The sequence below is a fragment of the Haliotis asinina genome, chromosome 8 (assembly GCF_037392515.1).
Source record: "Haliotis asinina isolate JCU_RB_2024 chromosome 8, JCU_Hal_asi_v2, whole genome shotgun sequence".
Taxonomy (NCBI): domain Eukaryota; kingdom Metazoa; phylum Mollusca; class Gastropoda; order Lepetellida; family Haliotidae; genus Haliotis; species Haliotis asinina.
In genome coordinates, this window is record NC_090287.1 from 57,385,734 (window position 1) to 57,411,007 (window position 25,274).

General features: G+C 38.8%; 1 protein-coding gene across 3 annotated transcripts in view; it reads left to right on the plus strand.

The window, feature by feature from the left end:
* Positions 1-25,274, plus strand: part of LOC137293483 (girdin-like) — a 94,399-nt gene that overhangs the window by 34,194 nt on the left and 34,931 nt on the right. For all 3 annotated transcript variants that reach the window (XM_067824047.1, XM_067824048.1, XM_067824049.1), the window contains exons 4-7: positions 12,664-12,733; positions 14,804-14,946; positions 21,261-21,380; positions 24,835-24,989. In XM_067824047.1, coding sequence (XP_067680148.1) covers positions 12,664-12,733; positions 14,804-14,946; positions 21,261-21,380; positions 24,835-24,989 — 488 coding nt within the window. The remainder of the gene's footprint in view (positions 1-12,663; positions 12,734-14,803; positions 14,947-21,260; positions 21,381-24,834; positions 24,990-25,274) is intronic.

The window sequence follows — 25,274 nt, forward strand, 5'->3', positions numbered from 1 at the left end:
AGACTAGTTCTTCTACATCACTTAAAGGCCCTCTAACTCCAACAGTTAGAGGGCCTGTTCTCTGCCGGGGTGAGCCAGGCACAGATATGTATATTGTGACCAGAGATGTATCTTGGACAGAGTCATACACACAGTGACATGATGTTCCTGTGTCACAGCTAATAATACTGCAAATATGGCCTCACCTCATCATGGTCCTTCTCACTTTTGCCGACATTCTAACCACTCCACAAGCTTTGATCAAGTCACCTAATCAATCAGAGGCTACACAACTGTCTCTAGAGCTCTCAAGGATGCTGACAATCCAATGTTTTCTTGTTGACTTGAAAGTTTGCTCTGTCTTTTGACATACCCAAGTACATCAGTTAAATTCATGTTTGCAATTCTTAGCTTTTAAGCTTCTAGTTAAAATGTCATGTAACAGGAAATATTCCTATTTGCTTGGTATTAGTTTTCAGCAATGGAGATAACTAAATCAGTATGTTCAAACATGCCCATTGTAGTTACTGCAGCAACAGTCAGTGTTAAATACATATGTTATGAGTCTTTTGTTCATGCTATCAATCATTGGTTTGTATGGCCTAGATTTACTCATGTCATGGTTATATCCATGTTTTGAGTCTTTTGCTCATACTATCATTCATTGGTTTGTCTGGCCCAGATTAGTTATGTCCTGGTTGTATCCATGTGTCAAGACTGTTGCTCATACTATCAATCATTGGTTTGTCTGGCCCAGATTAGTTATGTCTTGTGTCATGTTGCTGAGGCTATCAATCACTGGTTTGTTCATCAATCATTTCCTGGATGCAACATGTTACAGCTGAGTTCAAGGTTACTATTTGACTGTGTATATCAACCATCGCTATTATATCTACCATTTGTGTATTGATTATCATCTGGGCTAAATGTGGATTAGATCTACACAATGGCTGTTCTTTATCAATACCACATGGACGTAAAATCCATTAGATTCAAAACTAGTCATTGTCAGGGATGTATCCATAATAACACTTCAAGCCCACTGTGAGAAATTGAAGAGGGGAATTGGTTCATTCTTTCCAATTAGGTCTTCTGAGATTGCCAGCATTGCAGTACTATGCCTAAATTCTGGGAGCTCTCTTAGCACTAAGATAGTCTTAACTTACTGTTAATGTATGGCACTTAGAGCTGTCTTTGCACTTAGAAAGCTTTGATATTCCACATCCTAGTGTGGTGATTGGTAATTAAAGCTATTTCCGCGAGCCTCAATTTTCTGTTTGGTGTCTAATGTTTAATGAAACTTAAATAGAATAACTGTAATGTGTGAACTTTCCTGAGTGCTAACCTTATGGTCAGTACTAACGACAGAAACGATTTCAGTCATCAGATCAGAAGTAAGCCGTTATTCACATACTTCCAACATGACAATGTGGGCAAACCTCTTACATGGAGTTTGATGGTATAGCTAATAGGCAAACTCCACAAAGCCACACGAGTATTCACCTTGTGCATGGACATGTGAAAACCCCATTAGACTTGGAAAGCCCTTCAGTAGATAATCATGGGAATGCGTGTGTTAATGGTTGGATTTGCTGAGCTTAATTCTCAGTTTGAATTACAAACTTTTAGTGTTTTGTTAACAGACCAACTGTCATTGCATAAGAGGTTTGAATCGGTGTAACAATACATTGATAGAATATTATATCATGATGTGAGGTGCATGATACAATGTATTATTTACGACACTTGTAATAGGAACGATAAAGCGCATTACAAGTTAAACTGGTGTAAAAACATGTGAATTATTACAGAACTTGTTCAAAAAGATTTCCAGGCATTCACATGGTCATTTACAGTGCCAATTGACTTGTATATTTCTGCCTTACAGGGGTTCATAAATCCGATCCCCCCGATGCCCAGGACAAGTCAGTTTTCATTTTGGGCAATCAAAGAATGATATCTTACCATCCATGGGCTACAAGATAATTGCTCCTTACAGTTGCAGGCTGCAAATAAACTTGGATTTCATTTCATCTGTTCAAAATGTAACTATTAAACTTCACAGTGATAATAAAGGAGAGTTATCTTTATTTGCTGTTAACATAAAATACCTTATTAATCACATCATGATGATTATGTCATAAAAATCAGGGGCAAGTGGAGAATTAGTCAGGATAAGTTACTTTCTTAAAGTGACTCTTAAAGATAATTTTGAACCCCTGCCCAAGAATTACCCTCTTCGATCCAATTTAAAAACAAATGAATCAAGTTTAAGATTCGCTTAACAGACAAAATATCAGTGAGATACCAAAGTATTGGGATGACAATCGTATCATATTATTGGGATATTTCTTTTATCATGCCAACTATTATTGACTCAAATGATTATTAATTAAAAGGGAGCATTATTACTGATTTTTTAATTGTTAATACATTAACCTTTGGGATAGAGAAAAGTGTTTTTCTGACACAATAAGCAATTTTTGGTCTTTTATTCATGGTTTGATCTGAATTATGTTCAGGACACTGTTTTGTTAATACTCCATGCCAAAACATGTCACCACACACCAGTGATGTGAAATATATTAATTTCTTTCTGACATTTTATGTATTTGTTGCTAAAAGTTATGCCCCTGATATTTATCTATCATCAAGTGATATTAATGATTGCCAATTTCTATTATCCATATCAAAAACCAGCCCTATCGTCAACCGTATCATTACACTTGTGGTTGATATATGAACCATTCTGTCCAGAGTATATTGATAGATAGATGATTTCTTGTAGCATTTGTTCCTCCTTTTCTGTATCGTAGGAAATATGAATGCTACGAGAAAAGTTGCAAGATCTTAGGCGTACGAGAGCTTTGTGAAACAGGGTCCTGTAATGTAGCTTGCTGTGCAAGGAAACTTAAAATAGACACATTCACCTGTTGATGTAAACATGTTGACATATGCTTCGTTACCATTTGCCCTAAGCAATGATTTCATTTTTTTGGTTATTATGATTTTTCATTTGTGATGAGTATTTAAGCAATGAGATAAGCTCACCTGTCGGTAACTGAAACACACCTGCTCAACACACCTGTACAACACACCTGTACAATGACAGACAAGGTCCATGCAGCTGTCTACAAATTAATGCTGCACTGATGCAAGGATTATTCCACTCAAATGAATTCATGTCCACCTTAGTTTGTGTTTTGATTTAGGTCAGTGCCTAAGTGATCATTGATCTCATTATTGACAGTCAAAAATAAATCAGTGTGATCTGTCTTTACACGGAAACCAGCAAAACTAGTGTTGATTAACATCTTACCTGACTTAGTATAGCTGCATATTTCTGCTTGACTGTGTGGACCTTCCAAACGATAGGGACTCACATTATGAAGTGATAAATGAAAGGTGTGTTCTCCTACTTTAGTGGGCATTTCCATTTGAACTACTTGATCTGTATCATAAACTGAAATGTTTAAGGCAAACTGCTTATTGTTAAATTTGGTTCTATGACTCTTTCAATTTGTAAATAAAATGTAATGAAGAAAAAAGTCCTTTATATTTTAAAATTGAAATGTTATGTATGCAGACTTGGTCTTTTCACTATGTTTCTGAAATGATGATACAATGTAACATTCTACCATACACTAAGACCGAAATGTGAAGGAAGTACTGGGGGTAATAATGGTGCATTCATGTGTACTCTGTGATGTTGATGTAGGGGAAATAGAGGTAAGAAATGAGATGCAAATAAGTAGAGATACCTTGTAAAGGTTTCATGCATTTTGGTTTGTTAACGGGCATTTTTGGATGTCCCATAACAAATATGACACAATTCATGGATAACAGCTTGCTTGTCAGTTGAATTAAATTAATTTATGTAAACACCTAGACTTTGATATCCCTATGTTTTGTATGCTTTGTCATTCTCCAATATCTAAGAAATGACTATCAAACAATTGATACATTATGTGTCAATACTTCATCAATCCACAAGGTAACTCATACAATAAAATAATTACAGACAATGTGAAGAAATGTGGTGTAAAACATGAAGATTGCTTGTGCAAAGTACCCACTAGCCCGCTAACCTGTGTCTAGTTAAAATTCAGTCGGACAGGTAAATCACAGATCAACTAGCTAGTGAATTTTCATGGGGTCATTTGTTTTGGATGGTATTTTACCTTTGTTGTAATCCTTTGCTTAGTTTCAACTTTAGCCATATCTAGCTGGACTGGGTGTCAAAATTTGGAAACTCTTTCCACACTGCTTGTAACTGGGCCTCTATATGTCAGGGAGGCATGCTCTGTCAGAATGCACTATAGATGAAGCAAGTCAGAGATAAAGGACTGAACCCATGGCTGTCTGGTGACATTTCCACATCAGCTTGTGACACGGGATAGGGGATATGGTCCAGGGGGCCCTCTGTGGGTCAGTGGGGTGTGGAGGGAGCCTTGGTTCGGCTTCAGTGATGGGTGTGAATAGCTGTGCTGACTCACTGAATGCAGGAACATTTTTATTTGAACTTCACTTTATAATCAAATAGACGGCTTTGTTAGCAGGCTGTGTGAGTAGGGCAGAATACACTTTTCTTAATGTGAATATAATGTCGGAGAAGCTAGGAAAATTATTCTGTTCCCATTGAGGAGAATTTTGGCGTTAGCATTTTACCTGTCAAAATATATTATCTGGATTATGCACATAATGGATTTTCTTCCAGAGCTCAGAACTGCATAGGTGTTTTCTTTCAAACTGTTTGACATTGCTCAGTGTAGATCTGAAGGGGACTGGTGACAGGCTGTGCTTAGGGTGTGACATCAAGTGGATGTAGTTTCCCATATGTACATGTATCCATCCAGATATTTTTGATAAGTAGCATAAGGACTGTTTCACTATTTGCTACAAGGGAGGGGTGCAGAGAAAGGGACAGCCAGGCGCTTGCAATGCACATGCACAAGTTTCAATAAAGTGAATGATTCCTTTACCTATGCTGTGGATTCCTTTACCTATGCTGTGGATTCCTTTACCTATGCTGTGGATTCCTTTACCTATGCTATGCCCTTTTCATTCTTTCTCGTACACCTGGCTGTTAGTCTGTCTGCACTCCTCCGTGAGTGAGCTGAGTAAATATTTCCAAAATAGTTTATTATACATTTTTTTTCATTTTTAGAACATAAATTACACAAAAAACTTAATTGGTCTGCTGTTTTGATCATGATCAGCGTTTCACTGAATATTATATGTTTATTACTTTTCAAGTTCGAGTGCAATTTATCAGAATGCCTTTGAGCCAAACGGACTATAGTTTGTTAGTTGGACACAACTAGTTGTGAAGAAGACATGTAAAATATCCAGTGGTTGTAGTCCTCATCAATGAATATCTTTTGAGGGGAGTATTTTTCCACCAGGTCTAAGTAATTCAATTTACCCCGCTGCCTCAGTTCAGAACTGGATAAAATGAACAGAAAAAACCCATGCAAGTGAGGCTTACTACAAACTTGGGGCAAATGAAATCAGTTTCCTATTCATCCAAGAATGAATTTCATTCACCCTCACTCATTGACTCTGGTCCTGAGGCTTTAGGAAGAAATCAGGTACCATAAAAAAAAATATTGAATTTAATTATATTACAAACCGTGTTTATTCCCCACATGGACAAAATTAACAAGGGCCATACTCAACTGAAGCAGAATGATTGATAAATACTTAATACTGCTTTTAATGGCAGTAATCTCACTCACTAATGTAATTACAATGAAAGTTTTCGGAAATTCATTCTTTCCGTTACTCGTGTGCAGCAGGAGCATGTTAAAACATGGCTTGGTAAACAATAAAGATCAGATCAAAAAGAAGAGTTCAGAACTTTTTATTGTGTCTCCGGTGTCGATTGTGAGTGTTTGTTGAGTTGTGTATCGGAGCATGTGAAGCAGCCGAGTTACAAGGGGAGAGAGTTTGAATTATTTAGACACATTGACCCCATAGTAAACATAGGCTGGGGGAGATCCTGTCAATATTGACCAACTATTTAAAGCAAGTTTGGTGTGAGTGCACATTGCATGGTAGGGAAAATGAAAGATAATGCATTGGGATTGCATTGGGTTTTTACTGAGTCCTGGTTGGATGCATAGATATGTGTTCATCAGGGAATGCTCAGATTAAATCAGTTTAATGTTCTCTTTGTAGAATCTGTCCTTGCCTTGACTGAGGTCCTTAGAGAACGTGAATTGTTTATTTTCTAACAGAGCTGTTTTCCTTCTTAAAAGCCATGAAGAAAACATTCAAATTTCAAATTGTTTGACAGACAATTGTCTTTTGTCCCATTTCTGTTTCTTCTTGTAGAAGAATGTGTTTACGTATGTAACAGAAGTGTATTTATAGGGAATGGAAAACAGTTTATTGATTTCAGACGTCATTGTATGGAGTGATTTGCTTGCCTGATCTTTTGAATGTGTAAACTGGATTAACTTTCTGAAGTGGTTGTATCCCTTTCACAGCTATCCACACTTTTTAATAACTCAAACTTTCTGGCTCCTGCCCATGACAACCTACCCTGTGTTCAACATGGTGTAAAGTTTTTATTCACAGTACCATGTGTCCACATGGCCTCTTGACCCACCCAACCAGTGTTCAACATGGCCAAGCTGTTACAGAATTTCATGTTTCTGACATGGCATCTCATCAGCTCTAAATTTAAGATGGTCAGTCTTGTTAATCCACACATAAGATCTTCACTTTCTCTACCTAAGACATGATCACATTTCCCTCACCCCTTTCTGTGTCGGACATGCCATACGTCTCCTGACCCTACTTTCTGTCCTACTTTACATGACTCTCATCTCCTCACCATGTACTAACATGGCCTAACTGTCCTCTACCCCCTCATCCAGGGTTATCTCAACTCCTGTCCATCCAGGGTTATCTCCACCCTGTCCATCCTGGGTTATCTCTACCCTTTCTGTCCATCCAGTGTTATCTCAACCCTCTCTGTCCGGGGTTATCTCTACCCTTTCTGTCCACCCAGGGTTATCTCCACCCTCTTTGTCCTAGGTTATCTGTACCCTTTCTGTCCACCCAGGGTTATCTCCACCCTCTTTGTCCGTCCTTGGTTATCTCTACCCTTTCTGGTCATGTTGGGTTATCTCCACCCTCTTTGTCCATTTGGGATTCTCCATCCCCCCTCTGTCCATCCTTGTCCATATCTTGTATCCTTACTCCCTCTGTCCTTCATAATTTATCTCCAACCCTCAGTGCACCTTAGGTCATCTCCACCCCTTCTGTCCTCCCTAAACCAAATCTTGTATCTCCTCCCTAACCTGTCTCACCATATTGCCTCCACTGACATGGCTAGTTGAACAGAGCTGTGATCCCTGGCAGCGCCCTGCTCAAGAGCTGGGATAATCCTGATCAATGTGCAGCTTACCGTCCTCATCCTGGATTTAGAACAATTACATCCAAAGGCAAGAGATGTTAGAGTGAGGATTGGCTACTCTGATTCTGCAACTTGTGCCAACGTTGAAGTTAGTTCCCAGATCTCTCTGTAAATAGACTTGAGGACGGATGTCTCCAAAAGTTACTGTGGAGGTATTTTGGACTTTTGGCATAAAATGAATCATTTAAAAAAAACTGACATTGCTGTCATGTTTTAACGCCAGCGCTTGACAACCGTTTCTATGCATTGAGAGGATCAGAATCTCCTGACTTGATCCACTCATGATTCATAGGAGGTAAGATGTTAGGAAAAAAACAACTTTCTTCACTCTTATTGTCTCCCTTGCTATACACTGTGGAATTTAGGATATAAAATATACTTAGACACGCACACAGACTGAATATTGGGAACACAGGAACCTACAGGTGAAAACCACAATGAGGTGATGGTACATATGTACCTATGGTACTGGAATATTACCGACTAACATAAACAAATTCTTTGATTGGCATCGTAAAAGGTGGGTAGATGAAGAATGAAGATTATTTTTATGGATATACAACTTCTTTAATCTGTGTAGGTGACGTTTTTGACATAGATTCTAATGTCATAAAGCAAGTGATGCCTATGCAAGTGAGCATTGAACAACATGCTTTTGATCATTCTGATAATCAAACATGCTTTTAATCATTCTGACAATCAAACATGCTTTTAATCATTCTGATAATCAAACATGCTTTTAATCAATCTGGTCATCCAACTATCCAGTTTGGATCAGGGAACTAATGTAACTATCCTGGTACTTGATCCCACAAGTGTGAAGTCGTGAGAATCATTATTTATGAGGACTGCCACCTGTAGTGTTAAATGATGGTCACCCGGACTGAAAAACGGAGCAAACTGTCGATAAATTGCGGTTGTCAGTGTCCTGATAGACAGTACGGATGATACACCAGGTCAACAGAGAAAGTAATTGCTGTACTGAAACACTAAAGCAATAGAGGTTAAATGGACTGATAAGATGTGTATCAGTACTGCAACATGGGATAATATGGGGGAGTGAACTCTCTTTGTTGGCCCAGGTTTGTTTACACTTGGATTATGTTGATAAATTACAGACGTCATCGTGAGCTGTTGCCAAGCAAGCAAGAAAATATTTTTAAATATTCTTGGAAGTGTTCAAGTCTCATATTTTGCATCATTTCAACTCGAAATTCAGAAACATTAATTTTCAAACTTTATGTTTCGTAATAAGATTGAATAAGATTGTTGCATAAGGCAAATGTGTAAATATTAACTGAAACAAATAGAGCTGTTTGTTTTTAATTGGTATGAATATAAATATGGCAAAATCAATATCTGTAATGCAATTTACTGAACATTTGCTATTCAGTTGCTTGCGCGATTAAATAGCTCATTGCTAATTTTATGTAGAACTCACTTCTTCCTTAAAAGTCTCATGCTTTAGTATTTTCATGACCTGATAGTTATTTTCTGCTGCAAAACTGTAGTAATAGTGAGAACCTATGTATAACACTATTGTAGATGTCAGCAGAATGTTGGTTAGTGAAAATTGACATCAATGAACCTATCGGTGAATGTTGTGACCCCAAACCCACCTACATTCATCACATACATACATGACAGCTCACAGGTGTCGTTTCCTGTTGATTACCTTGAAGGTCAGTCCTCCTTGTGACTTCACAGTGGTTTCCTCAGGACGATACCTATTCTTGATGTCAAGGTCCATGTCTCATAGCATGATCTCACACTGTTTTCATAATTGTGTTGCATGTGTTGTGTTCAAGTCAGAATTATTATTTGTGATAAAACCAGCACCATATAGATATAATAAGTTTTGGTATCTGAATAAAATCGTTCTTACAAATCAGGGATTGGGATAGAGAACTTTGACACAGGGCCATTCTCTGAAATTCTAAGAATGGGCAACTTCTTTTGTATCAATAGTAATTTTCAAAATTTTAATAAGCTGTTTTTCACTCTACTGTGCAAAATGGCCAGTGGACCCTGCCTTTCTCAATCCCTTTACAAATAATATGTTTGGCTGGATGAAAATATGTTACAAATAATGTGTTATAATGGATAAAACAAATTACAAGAGCTATGTGACAGTAACTGAAAGGTTTTATGCATAATGTACCACAGTTAGAGGCGACTATTGGGAGAAAACATCTATTGTGACAGCAAGTCTTTTGCAACATACAGTTGCGAGAGCTCTAAATCGGTAATCGAAAAAAAATGCATCAGGGAAAATTTAAGAATCAGAAGAAAAGAATAAATTTTTGCCAGGAAGAAAAATGAAAATAAACTGTATTTAATGTATATTATGCTGCACATTTATCAACAGAAATCAATTACTGAATTATCAAGTCACAATAGTTTTTCATTCCTGCCATCGATTAATTGCTATCAGAGTCTCAACAGTTGCAATCCATGGATAGTTCAATGCATCACTAGAACCCTGATCACACTAGTTAAAAATGTTTACTCATTATATACTGTATGTATCCCAGTGGTTGAAACAACAGGACTAATGTATCATTTTGCTGAAGAAATCTTACATTTGGTATGTCACAATGGTTGAAAATAGTTAGAAATATTGTCTTACAGTAGCTAAATATAATACATGTACAAACCAGTAACCTGAACTAGCCGTACAAGCCATATATAGGACAACATCAAGGATTGGTGACACTATCAGCCAACTAACTTGGCCTGAGATCCAACTGGGTTACTTGTTATGACAGGCGAGACAGTACTTGGACTGGCTGTTAATAGGGTCCCCATTTGTGGATATTAGAGGTGGTCAAGGAAGCATGTGACCATACAATATGAATGTGACCATAGAATTTTGTGAAACTGTTGTATAGAACTCAGATCACCCCTCTACTGTGTTTTCTTGATCCAGCTGTGACAGGTGCATTTATGCTATCAAAAGGTGTGGTCCTTCCAAACAGACAAAGTCCATACACTATCACAGCTGGGTAAGGCTGATGGACATGGTTAATACATTATCACAAAAGGGTGGAGCTGTTGGGAAGAGATGGACAATACAAGACATGCTAGTCGTTCAAGACATTCTGGAGCATGAGCTGAGTCCTGCTTGATTTGTCCACAATACATGCTTCACTTCTGGTAATGTGCTGGAATTTCTGCACCTCCAGGTCTCTTATCCTATCAAGTCAGTGGACAGTTCCCCCTGCCACGATCCGGGGGACATTGGTATAGAGACAGAGGCTTAGGAACCATACATTCATGTACACTCAGTACAAACCAATTATCCGCACATTTGGACATGCCCGGTAACCTCAAAGATCCCGCCATAATCTGACTGATAAGTGTTGATAGTGTGCTGTCATTATATAAAATATCTGGCTGTAGTAGATCATGACAGTGAGAGAGAATAATTTGATATATGGCTTGGCAGTTTGCAGAATCCATCCAAGCTTTATCCATATGCTCCACATCTCATAAGGAACTGGCAGTATTCAGCTGCATCATGATTATTGCAGACAGGCTTTTAGTTAGTTTGCTTTCCCACTGTCAGAAGACTGCTTGATGTCATCCCTCTCACTTACTGACTGTTGAAGACTACTACCTCGACCTTTGCTAGAGATGCCCAGAGACCTTGTGATTCCATGTACACCTTCCAGCCATTGATTATTCATTCAAAATCCAAGTCATGGACCACACTCCCACCCTTGTGTTGACCTTCTCAGTGTATTCCAGTGTCTACTTTCCAGGTTCACTCCCACAGTCACCGTCATAGTTGTCCCATTGTCCACTCTTCTACCTCATCAGTCTGTCCTACCACGCGTAATTGTGAAAATTAACTTTCCTCTGTTCCATGTAACATTGATGCTTTCCAGTCAAGGTCATAGTTACAATTCCTGCACTTTGATACCCAACCCACCTGGGTTTCTAAGCCCTACATGCCCAGTCCATTTTGATGCCCGTCCTCCCGCTCCCATTACATTCTTTGAGGGCGATTGCATAGACCAGTGTTTAAAGCATTTACTTGACAGGTTCATGCCTGGGTTCAATTCCCCATGGGTTTGTCTACGAAACCCATTTTTCCTTTGAGGATCCAAAATCAGTTACATCATAGCCATAAATTCCTGTTTGGGCTGTAATCTCAAAATAAATCTTTAGATTTTTCAACAGTGGTCCTCATTACTACCAAAATAGATGAGGGTGTATAGGTGAGTGAGTTTAGTTTTATACCACCCTCAGCTCTATGACAGCAGTCTGTGAATAATCGAGTCTGAATCAGACAATCCAGTGATCAACAGCACGAGCATCTGGGATATGGTAACATGTGTCAACCAAGTGAGCGAACCTGAACACCCGATCCCGATAGTCACCTCTTATGACAAGCATGGGTTACTGAAAGCCAAAATTCCAACCCGGACCTTCGTGGGTATGGGGTTTTATTGGTAAACCCACTCACTTACCTGTCACTCAGCTACAAATGAATTCAGATAGGTTTGTGAAAATTGTGTACAGGGTGGCTGACATTTATTGACTACATGTTTAATCATCCAGAACCTACTGAGGAATTGTAGCCATGCTGGCGCTGAGCCAGGCATGTTTTGGAGACAACATACTTCTGTATGGCAGGTTATGTAGTACACTACAGAGTACTGCAGATAAAATAGTTTGAATCAGTGTGAAGCCTACCACTCATTTATGGTTGATTTAATGAGAGTACAATCAATATTTGTCATGTACATGGACGTATCTGTGTAGAGATAAGCACACATACAGTACACAGAAATACTGTTAGCTGCCAGGTGACTCAAAAGTTTCATTTGCAAAAAAATTGATAAAGAAACAATTCAGATGTCAAATTAATTTCCATGTCTGTTAACACAGTGACAGCTCAAGAGTCATATTTGTTTTGTCCAAGTTAGTACTGCAGTGAGTCCTCTCTCAAACCTGATGGCAGACATCATGACTTGAAAGTAAGCCAGTAACCCTCAAGCCCTTGGTTTTGGACTAATGACTAATACAGAGGTCGAGGTGATAGTAACTCAGTGTTAGTCTAAACATGTTTCTGGAGGAATAGGGAGGACTAGTAGTTAAGTGTTTCTTCTTTCTTCTTTTCCTCTTCTTTTTCTCAATAAATTCGGCATTTTCAACACACTAAGTGACCTAAGCCACTGCTTGCATTTGCAACATTTAGGTTGCATTATTTCATGATAACCTTTGACTGACTTTCCCTTTCTTTCTTCCAGGAGGTGCTGCAACAACTGCTTATTCTCAAACTTCCCAACATCCACACCATCTGCCGCGACCCACATAAAGGTAACATTGTCATTTTGCAGCCATCAAGTTGTATACCAATACATCCTTTACATGGCCGGTTAGGCTTACCGTCCTCAAGTATGTACACCATCGAACCATGTCATCGGTATTGATTCTAGCGTGAGTGTAGATATAGATGCTATCTGACATGTCTGGGTGCACACGGTACTCTGTAGACTAGTCAGGACTTGAGTGTGTTGTGGAGGGAAACTGCTTCATTGATAAATCTGTCACATCTGTGGAGCAGATGTCTATCAGCTGATTTGCTTTTGAGTTGAATTATTGTAAAATTAATGGAAGTGTTGTCAATGTGATTGGTTGAAAACATTTTTAAATGGTTTTCCTCATGTTATATTTCGAATTTGGAAATATGGCATTTGACATGGCAAGAAAATACTGCATCCTTTGTGTATTGCATTTATGTGTATTTTTAAAAAAGATAGATTTAGTTATGGAAACGTTGTAGGATATATTTACTTATCTTTGGGTTAATTAACAGTGACACAAGCGTGAGATAGGATAAATATATTAATATGCAAATTTATAGTCAAAATTTGAAAGTCTATGTTGAAAGTTACCTGTCTATCCGCGTCAAATCTTTAGTGGCAAGTGTCATTCAAAATTCTTCACACTTGAATACTTTGCAACAATGTCTGTGGGTCATATGAATGAAAAGGTCACAATTTGTGCAGGAAGTCTGTATCCTTTGTCTTCCAACTGCAAGGATTTCAAAGCAGAATAGTAAATCATCACCTTAGGCTGTTAGAAAGTGGTGAAGCGTTAATGTTGGTGCTTGTGGGTAAAGTTTGCATGTGTAACAAACAGTTCAGTGCCCTCTCTTATTACCTAGTTATTGTCTAATGGTTGTATGGATCAGTGCTGGTACTATTATTGCTTGGGGCTTCTCCCCTTCAAAGTCGCTACATTTTTTGTGCTATATTGATTACAGCGGAAGAAAAAAAATAGTACTTGGAAGTATCGTCTTGTATATGCTCTCTGTCACTTAAGGAAATTCTGGGCTGGATTAGATTCTCGGTCCTGCGCGTGAAAGCATACTTGACAGACTAAGTATTATGCAGCTACACCTTGTTGACTGGACTGATGTTCACACTATCAACCACTGGTTTGTCTTGGTTATGTGTACATGCCATGATATTGCTCGTCTGTAGTTGCAGTTGTAGGAGACGACAATTATTCAAATTCAATTGAAACCAAGGGAAATCCATGTGCAAATGGCTTGTTTAGAATGGGGAGCGTGGATGTTATGTAAACATAACCCTGATAGAGGCTATTCTGGGTGACAGTAGATTCTTTTATTTGAACCTATGATCATTTGTTGAACAACTTTTATCTTAAGTTGAATGAAATGCCAACATTTAAATTTCCATGGGCAGGGTAAAATTATGACGATTCGTGGTCTTAATTTCACTTTAATCGATTTACTTTTCGTTCAAAGTGAAATTCATTGTTTCCACTGCAAACAGACTGTATGCCATTGGTTTAAGAATGATAATATTTGACTTCATCTGTGTTTAAAGTAATCTATACAGATATACCACAACAGTGAAATGTTCCTGATCCCAGTTGTCGAAAAAGGTCAAATTCAAGCATTTTATTTTATTTCACCCCGTGAAGATCTGGATTAGAAATGATCTTCTGTAACCAATGCTTGTTGTAAGAGGTGGCTAACCAGATCAGGTGGTCACGCTCTCTGACGTGTCACCATATCCTAATTTTGAAGGTCATTGCTCATGTTGATCACTGGATTGTTTGGTCCAGTTATTTACAGACAGCTGCTGTATAGCTGGAATATTTCTCAGTGCAGCGTTTAACAACAAACCAAATACCATGTGAGAATGGGCTCCTTAGCAACACATGGAACAAAACAGGTCAGGTGGTCAGGCTCTGTGACTTGTAGAGTACCTGACAGGGTGCCATGCATCATTAGTCATGATATCTCTGACTGGGTTGTTGATGCAGAATCAAGTATTTACAGAATGCCATCATATTGTTCAATGCAACATGAGACATAATAATTGTCTCACTATTAATACACTAATTGTGTTGCAGACTCCAGCTTCGAGGAGATCCGAAAGGTCCTACTGCTGGTGCTGGGATGTGCTGTCCAGTGTGAACACAAGCAGAGCTTCATCGAGAACATCAAGCAGCTCGAGATAGAAGTCCAGCATGCCATCGTGGAACACATCAAGGAGGTATGTTCCATCCAGGAGGCAGCAATCATTTCACTTACTATTTCTTGGACAGCCAATATCTCATAGTTGTTATCCTTAGGTTAGCCACTTCAGCACACCGGCGTCTGTTTGGATCATGTGGAGGTTTCAAGGCTTCAGGCAGATCCCTGGCTTAGTAATTGTACTGACAGTCTGTAAGTTTGTCAATTAGTTGTGTCTTCCAGTGTAATAGCATCTTGAAAGTTTGTGTTTCTTGCCGAGGCTTGTGTTAGATTCACAGTGGGGTTTTGGTTGTGAAGCCTGTCTCAGGTAGTGTCCTAGGTTTATTCTTGAAATCTATGTATATACACATTGTTCAGTGGTCAGTGATATAGTTGTCATTTAACAGTGTCAGAAGACTACCATATTTCGTTAGTAGGAGATCTTAAATCATATGGTAGTCAACTAAACTGTCATGGCAGATAGGGGTAGCCAAGTGGTTGAACTTGAAGTGTTCACTTATCATGCTGAAGATCCCAGAAAGGTCTGAAGCCCTTTTCTGCTGTCCACTGCCTTGATATTGCTAGAATATTGCTAAATGTGGCTTAAAACTAAACTCACTCACTCACTTCAGCATCCTAGGTTTGTCATTAGTGGTAGAGGCTGTTGTGATCAGGTGGTCAGGGCTTTGTTTTACGAAGTTAGTATAGTGCTATGGCTGTTGTACCTCCAATACTGTAACATGGATTTTCAGCAGTCATATGGCTGCGATAGCTTTGTGAAACAGTTCCCAGGTTTGCTGACTCAGCTGATTCATGTCAGCATTTTCTGAGAGCATAGTTTGATGCTCATGATATCAATCGTCAGTCTGTCTCGTCCAGACTTCTCCAGCAACTTTGTGACTGTCCTTCTGTCTGTGCATCTGTCTTACGTCTGAAGCATATCTCTTAAACTATTGTGATAGCTTAACCAAACTTGGTACACAGATAGGCTTTTTGGGAGTTAGACCCAGATATGGATTTTATTTTTTGCTGTTTTCATGGAAACATGACTTAGGCTGTGACTATGAGGATGGCAACTTGTCTGGAACAAATCTCTTGAAGTTTAGCATTATCAAACTTGGCCATTGTGGGTGATATTGTTGTCTTTGTCTTCTTGTTTACAAACAGTGTCTGCAGCGTTCACACACACAGGCTGTAACGGGCTGATTACATTGTATCTGTCAGTAGATCAGTGCCCGTGTCCAGACATTATGGGATAGGAGATCATGTCCCACAACAATCCAGGCGTCCGATGATGTGTGTCCATTGTAATAAGCTTGTGATAGGTGCCCCATAAAGAGGAATGTTTGGTTTTGTTCAGGTTAGATAATACAGGTGTATGGTATAATTGCCTGACCTGGTGCGACTTTGACTGACAGTAAGTCATGATAACATGTGCCGTGCATGTCTTGACAGAAGACGTTTAGTAAGGCCAGGGAGTCACTTGATACTCAAACTGGTATATTGAAACATAGCGATTGCTCAATTATAGGAAACACACACTACATGACAAAAGCGACACAACTTTAGCGTGATCTTTAACTCAAGCAGTGCCACCTGTTGGCTTCTCACATTTGTACAAGATCCCTCAGAAGTATGTAGTATTAAAAATGCCACTTGTCTGGAGAGTGTAATTATTTTTTCTGTATCTGTACCACTCAACCACACAACATCACTCTTAAAGTGCTTTAGATCTCTACCACTTAACAAGGACTTAGCACACCTGGGCCTAGATTTTTTAAGCTCTCTTAGTGCTAAGATAGTCATAAGTGCCATTCATTAACATTAACATAAGACTATCTTAATGCTAAGAGAGCTTCGAAAATCTTGGCCCTGTACATTAAGTGCTGCAGAGGTCTATCACGCAGCTGGCACAACTGCTCAATATATTGATCCTGTATGCAAAAGGTAATACAAAAAGACATATCAATGTATTGTGCTGTAATTGGAAGTTACTTAGGACATTTGAATTTAATGTGTTACAGCCAATGCTTAACTAGGAATATATCTAAATGGTGCAAATGTTACTACTTAATGAGGATATTTCCTGAATATGTCAGACACATACAAGGCTGATCTCTTGGTGATGTTTTAAAGCCCTTGATTCACCATCTTAAATATCTCTGATGTTTGTTTTATAATGAACTGGTCAGACCTCTACCATTCAGTGTAGGGAGGTAATCAGAATAGCATTAACCCATTAGAATGTAGAGTCAGTGTCCAGCTGGGAATGTTTGGCCAAAAAGGCTATCAAAGACATTTGCTAGGTGTGTATAGGGACGGATATATGGCATGAACTTTGATGTTGGGAATAGTCTCATTACAGAGGCACATTTGTGTCTGTTCAGTTTATCCTCTCCCTGTTGGAGAATGAGCCTGCTGTAGGGGAGCAGTTTGCTGATTCTTTCATGCTGAAAACACATGTCCTACTTATAATTAAAATGGATGCTGAATTATGGGCAACACCCTGTGTGGGAATAGAAGGGAAAAGTTGGCATTTTAGAGATCAATCAGTTATACCTTTCATCTTGAATATTTTAAGTATGTCAGGAGTAAGGACTATAGTTTGTTATTTAACGCTGCACTCAGTATTCCAGTTACGTGCCAATAGTCTTAAAATAGTCAAGTCAGGACCAGACAATCTAGTGATTCCACCAAATTGGTTAAGTGGTACTGTGGGATTTCCTTCACATAAAGTTGAGATGACGTGAAATCTAATAGTGCCCAAGGAAAATAAGGTAATTACTTCATTCCTGTTGTCAGTTAACATTACTGTTGTCAGTTAACATCTGAAGTGTTTCATGTGAAGGAGTTTTTCAGTTTCCTGAAAGGTTGTCAGGAAAGGTTGTCATCAAAATAAAAGACCTCCATCACTTTGGGTTTTACTCCCACTTCAAGCTGACATGCGGTAAAAGACTTTATACAGTTGGAAACTGTTCAGAGTGGCTTTAAACCCAGATAACACTGTACCTGTTTATTTCACACCATGAGCTTAACACTTTACTATCTTCCTGAAACAGCTTCAGTAATTCTCAACACATTGCAGTGTGTGTTCTACTGGAAACAGAATAATTGTCATCCATCACACGTCTACCATGTGTGCAGTATACAGAGAAAGTAACACGTCCTTAACAAGTCCCTAGGTAAATTCTCATGAATAACACACATACCCAGGGGTTGTCGTAAATACAGGGAGGATCCATCTAACAGTGCCAGTATAATTGATTCTTCATGCAAAGCCTTCAAAGAGAGGTGGCAAGGGGTAAGTGGCTTGTAAATATGGCAGCAGCATGTCAGATGCTTGGTTCTACATCAGCTCTTAATGGTCACACATGTGTGAGCTGTTCAGACACGTGTGACCACCTTCAAGCACCCTACCATGCCTGTTTAATGAGGCATTTTGTTTATCATAAACTTGGTGCTGACATGGCTCTCTAGATTATCAATAAGTGTCTTCATCCATAAGGCCTCCTCTAAGATCTGTGAGATTGTGATACTGTCTGGAAGATTGAGCTGCCAGTAGAGACTGGAGGAACATGCTGTCTCTTAGATTAGGCACGGGGACTGAGCATCCTGAAAATATGTAGGTTTAAAATGAAAAAATAGTCTCAGTTAAATTGCAAAGTCTAGACTTGCTTCATGTAGGTATATGATACTACAAGGAAGGAAACATGTGGTTAAGGACTTTGAGACAGGCAAGAGGACGCTTGGTAGATGGAGGATAATATCAATTCATTTGTTATTCTTTTCTTCTATCTGCACCTTTTGAAGATTTCTTTTTTTCAGCCAAAATGGTATATTCACACTCTGTTATTTGACAAATTTTGAGTGAAGTGTGTGATAACGAATTTTCTCTGTGGTAGTGTAATTAGTTTGTAGATTCCTTCATTTGTGTGTCAGTTCATCCAGTAATCAGGGGGTGGTGGGGTTTGCCTACCAGTTAAACCGTTCACTTATCATGCTGAAGACCAGGGTAACACACCCACTCACTCCAGGATCTCTGAAGGCCTGGGGTAGGGTAAGTCTTCAACAACACATGTTCGTTTTAAAAGACAACTGCTTGTTGTAAGAGGCAACTAACAGGATCGGGGTTCAGGCTCACTGACTTGGTTGGCACATGTCATTGGTTCCCAAACACGCAGATCGATGTTCATGCTGTTGATTGCTGGATTGTCTGGTCCAGACTGGATTATTTACAGACCACCACCATAAAGCTGGAATATTGCAGAGTGCAGCGTAAAACTAAATACACTCACACTCACTCACTAACTCCAGTGATCATTCCGTGAATGGATAACCCCATGATTAGAGCTGTAGAAGGAAGCTCAGTATCAGTGTCATACCTGTGTGAATTGGCCTCAGTACACTTCAGAGGCTTTTGCAATGTACAGTACAATGTACAAACAATCCAGGGTAATCCTATTGTTATGCAGACAGCTTATTCAGATGGAGAAAAACTAAACAGGTAGCTACTAGTGATGGGATATGGAAATACAAGCATGAAAATTCTCATTCTGTATGTAATGGAAATGTCAGCTGGTAGAAGATGGTACATGTAGCCCATCACACTGAGCATCCCTGACATCTGGAAGCTGCTGCTGGCGGACCAGCTAATCTGTATCACCTCACTTCCCCTCATTGGAAGTCACTCAATCAGAACATTGCCCTCTGCAGCTTCTGACCCATGTCAGCACAACAATGTTGGACATCCACTGTATCACTAACATATAGTCAGCTGATGGCTAAGCTGTATCTGTGAGAAGGGCTCAACAGCTCAATTAATCGGGAATTTTCAAGTTCTCGTAAATTTATACCAGATTTAGGATGTCAGTGTGAGTTAATCTGATGATAGATATTTGTATTAAATAGATATTTATATTCACTATATATTTATATTCACGGTGTTGACTATATGTTGGTTGATGCTCAAGGGTTTTCCTAAAATATGCAAAATAACATTTTGTCTTGTAGATGCCAGTAAGGCAAGACCAATTTTTTTTTTTTGTTTTACGGATCATTTGGTCATATTTTATTGAAGAATAAGAAGAAAAAAAGTCTTCATGTTTTATTGGCCAAAAATGTAAAGTTACTTGATATTTTTCTTAGGTTGTTATTTGTTTCATATACACTTCATAAATTGCTAAAAGTAAAATCCTTTTAGTATTTAAAAAGGAATATTACTTTGACTGGTGATCTGTTATGATTTTTGTTTTCCTCCTGCCTTCAGTTTTAGGAAGGCAATTTTATTCACAAATCCAGAAATAAAGATGATATGCAGATTTGTCCCTACAAAGCTAGTGACAGTCCGCACTCTCATGAGTACTAGTGATGTTTGAAATAATAAGAGAAAAAGGGTTTCAGTTAAATATGAAGATATGGGCATGGCAGATATTTTTTTTATCTCAGGATAAATCTATGATTGTTTTCAGCCTTTGAACATTACATTGTTCAGAAACATAATTTCAGTTCCTGTTGATTAGGAAGGTATATTTTTTCACAGGTTTGGTCAGTAAGTTAGAAAGTTGTGTTTGATACAGAAGGCCTTGAGGTGTTTGTAGGAAGGTGGATCTGGTCAGTGCTGGTGAGGCAGACACTACGGATGTTTGCTTTGAGACTGATGGACATCAAACAAACTGGGGTCGTGGTCACAGTCTCACTTTCTGTCCAAACAAAACAACTAAATTCATTCACCTAAGCAATATCCTGTGAGGATAAACTCACTCAGTCCATATGATACCATATATGAATTTCTCCTGAATATTTTTGTCTTTGCTCAGGTAACTGTTGACAGTCACGGTACCTCAAATTGATCAAATATGTGTCTTTCAATTAACTTACCTGTATTACATGGCCATAATTTACATTTGAGCTAGTTTCACATTATAAAAATTAGGGATTTCTGGCAGAGGACTCCTTATGGACAGTGATCTAATGATCAGTCAGAAGGGAAGTAGTATCAAAATTAACTGAATGTTTGTGAATCACATGGAAGTGTGAAGATGAACATGGTGGCATTTGAACATTGGAACTGATAGACATTTACTCTCTGCTACTTATTGATGTGTTTCAATTCCTATACTATAATTGTAGAAGAAATATTGAAGAACATCTGTGGGAATTGCTGTTTTCCCTGACCATGTGTAAGATCTGGAAAGTCTTTTATTATTTCCAGAATTTCACTCACACTGCAATCCATACCTTGTAAAGAAATTTGGAAGAGAATAAGGGAACACTTCTACTTTCATGTGTTTCCTTATACCTTTCCTTGAGTATGTAGGATGAAATGACATTCATTTTTGGCATGATGTGTTCCAGATCACTGATGACAGTGAGGCTGTCCTCCCTATCGAGCCCCCAGCAGAGCTGGAAGTGTACACAGAGAAGATGTTCACACACCTCACCCGGCTGATCAAGGAGAGAGATGATGTCTCAGAGGTACTTCTGTTGCCTTTCACTTGACACCGTTAAAAATGAACACAATGGTAACAGGTTAGAGTCGTGCAAGAGTTGTCCCCCTTTTGTGTATTAACAGGGTTATAAATTTGGCTTAGAATGTTGAGGTGTAATTTAGACATATGGTCCTCGTTATGAAATGGAAACGGACTTTTGAGTGATGGGTCGGGTTGATGACATGGTTGTGTCATTTTGTGTCAGCAATGTCATTTTCTGTCAGCAATATGATGCTCTGGTTTGTCTGGTCCTGGGTGCCATGATAATCACTCACTCACTCACTCACTCACTCACTCACTCACTCTCTCATGAGACTTTACAATGAATTTACACAATCATTTCACTGAATTGTAGAGCTTTGTTTCCCCATTACTGTTTGTTTCTGGTGGTGCCAAGAAGAGGCCGACCCAATAATTACATGAAGGAAATCATCAATATAGAGCCATCAGAACTAATTGGTATTGATTGGAATGTCTCGGTAGTCTTCCATAAAAGATCTGAAGAAAATCAATAGTGCATCTGTGTTGATGAAGCACAGAAAATGATATGCAAACAACGCAAGATTGAAGCAGAACGGTGACATTAAACAATCAATATTTGTTTCCTGAAGCATGAAGACCCACAACCACGCCCCTCATTGAAAGACTTTGTGGGTGTAGATCGATGGTGGAGCTTATGTGTATGCTCTTACGAAATGAAGATGTTATCTTCCTGTATTTGTGATCAGATAACAAATTTGAAGAGCATTCAGTCAAGTAGGCAGTGTGAGGCAATGTATTCAGTTTCATGCTCTGAATTTGATGCATGCAAAATCTCACTAGTATGAGTCAAAAACTGATTAAGGAAAGATAATTTATTGATTAGATGATGTGCAATTCACAAATTTCAGTGATTGTGAGTCAGTGATGGTGCTGTAAAATCTCAGCCTGACAAACCCTTCAGGTGTCAGTCTGATAGTACAGTTATGAGTTGAAGCAGTCATAAAATATCATCAGCTCTGTATCACTAAGTGTCCGTCACCCTGTTCCTTTTTCGAAATGTACATGTTCCAGGTTCTCATGTATCATGATTGACAGTACTTACAAATTTTTTCTTTGTTGTAATAATTCCTGGTTTGAAAAATTGAAAGAGGGGTTTGTTTTCATTTTGAATTGACTGTTCTCCTCATGAAAGGTTAAACTTGATTGGGGTAGCCTAGTGATTAAAACGTTTGAGTGTCATACAGAATGCCTGAGTTTGATTCTCCACATAAGTACAATATGTGTACAAGCTCCTTCCTGGTGTCCCCTACCGTGAAATTGCTAGAATATTGCAGAAAAACAGTGTGAAACCAAATTCACTCACACAAACTCAAATTTTAATTTTTATTATTATTTTTTTAATCAGTGCCCCTAAACTGGGTCTCCCTGGCCTGACTGTGTTGTGGTTGTGTTAAAAATCTGGGATACTGCAACAAATTATAGCACAGACTTTCTCAGTTCAGAATTAGTCACTGGGGGCAGGTTGTTGAGCAGGTCCAGTTGATGGTGACACAGGGTTCCAGGAGCGTGATATATAGAGGAGGAAGCACTGTTTGATGGAGTTGGTGATTCAGTCTGACGTAATGTCTGCAATTGCACACTTGTCAACCACTGTCTGGTGTTGACGTTGCTGCCATCACTCTTTGATTGACGGTGCACTTTCAGAACTCAGGACTAAGTCACTCGGTACAACGGAACTCGCATTGTCATACAAACAGGCTGGTTTGAAGCCCTGGTGATGTGGCTAACATTTATGTTATGAATAGAATTAGGCCTTTTATCCTTTTGGTGTACATTTATTGTTTTTAAACTGAATGTTTTGTTTCTTCTTGTTTGCTTTTAATATCTGTGAAGATCTGGAATAGGACAAGCAACTAACGTTTGTCATAAGTCATTGTAGATCGATGCTCATGGTGTCAGTCACTAGATCTTCTGGTCCAGACTTTGATATGTACAGAACACTGTCGTTTTGTATGGTGCAGCATTAAGCATCAAACAAACGGTACAGTAGGATCTTTTTGAACAGAAGATTTTTAAATCAGTATCTTTACTTGTCAGTATTCTTTTCTGAGTGAAGTCAAAATCTATAGTCCTAAATTTAATGTGTGAGTTGGTTGGACATTCATTTCTGTACCTTACTGAGTACTAATGTACTCAACAAAAGTAGATGTTAAGTATACTCTTCACTTGTGAAGTCCAACAAGAAGTTTTTTACATATATTTAAGAAGTAATCAGTGCATGAATGCACTCCTTCACCTAAATGCTACATGTCTCCAAGTACCCCCATGTATTCAAGTGCCCTCTCAATCAAGGTACTCCCTGCTTATGCCACTATTCCTAACACCCGTGAAGATCCGGGATAGAATTGATCTTCGGTTGTAAGAGGCAACTAACAGGATCGGGTGGTCATACTTGTTGACTTGATTTACATGTCATTGTATCCCATTTGGGTAGGTTGATGCTCATGCTGTTGCTCACTGGATTGTCGACAGACAATTATTTACAGACCACTGCCAAACTGGAAAACTGCTGTGTAGAACTAAACTTGCGTACTCCAGTGCCCATTGTGTATTCAAGTACTCTCTATGTATTCAAGTACCTTATATATTCAGGTACCCCTATATATTCAGTCTAAGTAAACTTAGTCTCAGTGTATTTCGTTACACTCCGCCACTGAGTCTAACAAAACCTAGTAGAAGGTCGCGTCAGGTAACCTTTGAGGGACCAATGGCTGTCCAGTCAAACGCGAGATGGTTAAATAGATTTAACCAGTCAGACAATGGCTACTATTTAGGGATCGGAGGGACTTTCAAAATATTCAGGTCAATGACACAGATCTCTCCACAAACAAAAATCTGCATATAACACAGTTATTTGACCTGCAGTATATATGCTTTGGAGTTTCTGTTGACATGGTTACCATTAGCTAATATTTCCGCAAGATGACATCCTTGAATATTGCCAAAAACACTATTTTCAGCGACTGCTTACTCACCGTTGTCATGGTTGTGCACATGCTGTGTGCTTTGCTCGGAAGCGATCATACGTTAAATTGCATTCGGAATCATTCTGGTACAAACCTTTTCGAGATAGAAAGTTCAAAAGGTATGCGCGAATGTCCACTTTCGCAATTTGGTAAGCTGTGCTCTGATTAATCAATTTCAAAGGTTACCTGGCACGACCTCCCATAAGGTTTTGCAATGGAGTGAAACGAAAAGTACTGAGGATAAGTTTACTAAGACTGCCTATATATTCTAGCAGTCCATATATTCCAATGCCTTCTTTATTTAAGTACCCCTTGTGTATCCAAGTATCATATGTATTCAAGTACCCCTATCTATTCAAGTATCATGTATATTCAAGTACCCCTTGGTATTCAAATATCCCCAGTCTATACAACTACCTCTCTGTGTTGCAGCTGATGACAGACCTGTCCCAGGAGCGAGACTTTTACCAGTCCCAGGCTGAAGGTGCTCCAGCTCCTGTAGTGCCCACTGTCACACCAGAGAAACACCATCTAGCTGTGGAACTCGCGGAGTGCAAAGCCAAACTACGCCGCACTAGACAAGAACTGTAAGTCTTTTTACAAAAACTGTTTGCTTCAAATTGGAATTCATTATTCACATATATTCATATAGCGCCAATATCCAGATCACCTGCTCAATGGTGTTTGTTATTCCACTTGATTATCGGATGTCAGTCTCAAACTGCAACAATTATCAATCTCAACTCCCTGGGGAGCTTATAGCTCTTGCAGCCACTAGGAATGCCACATTAATGTGGCTTTTCCATCCTTAAAAGGTACTTCAGGAATGGAGTTTCAAATATGAGGACAGGAGTTGGATTTTCTCAATAGTT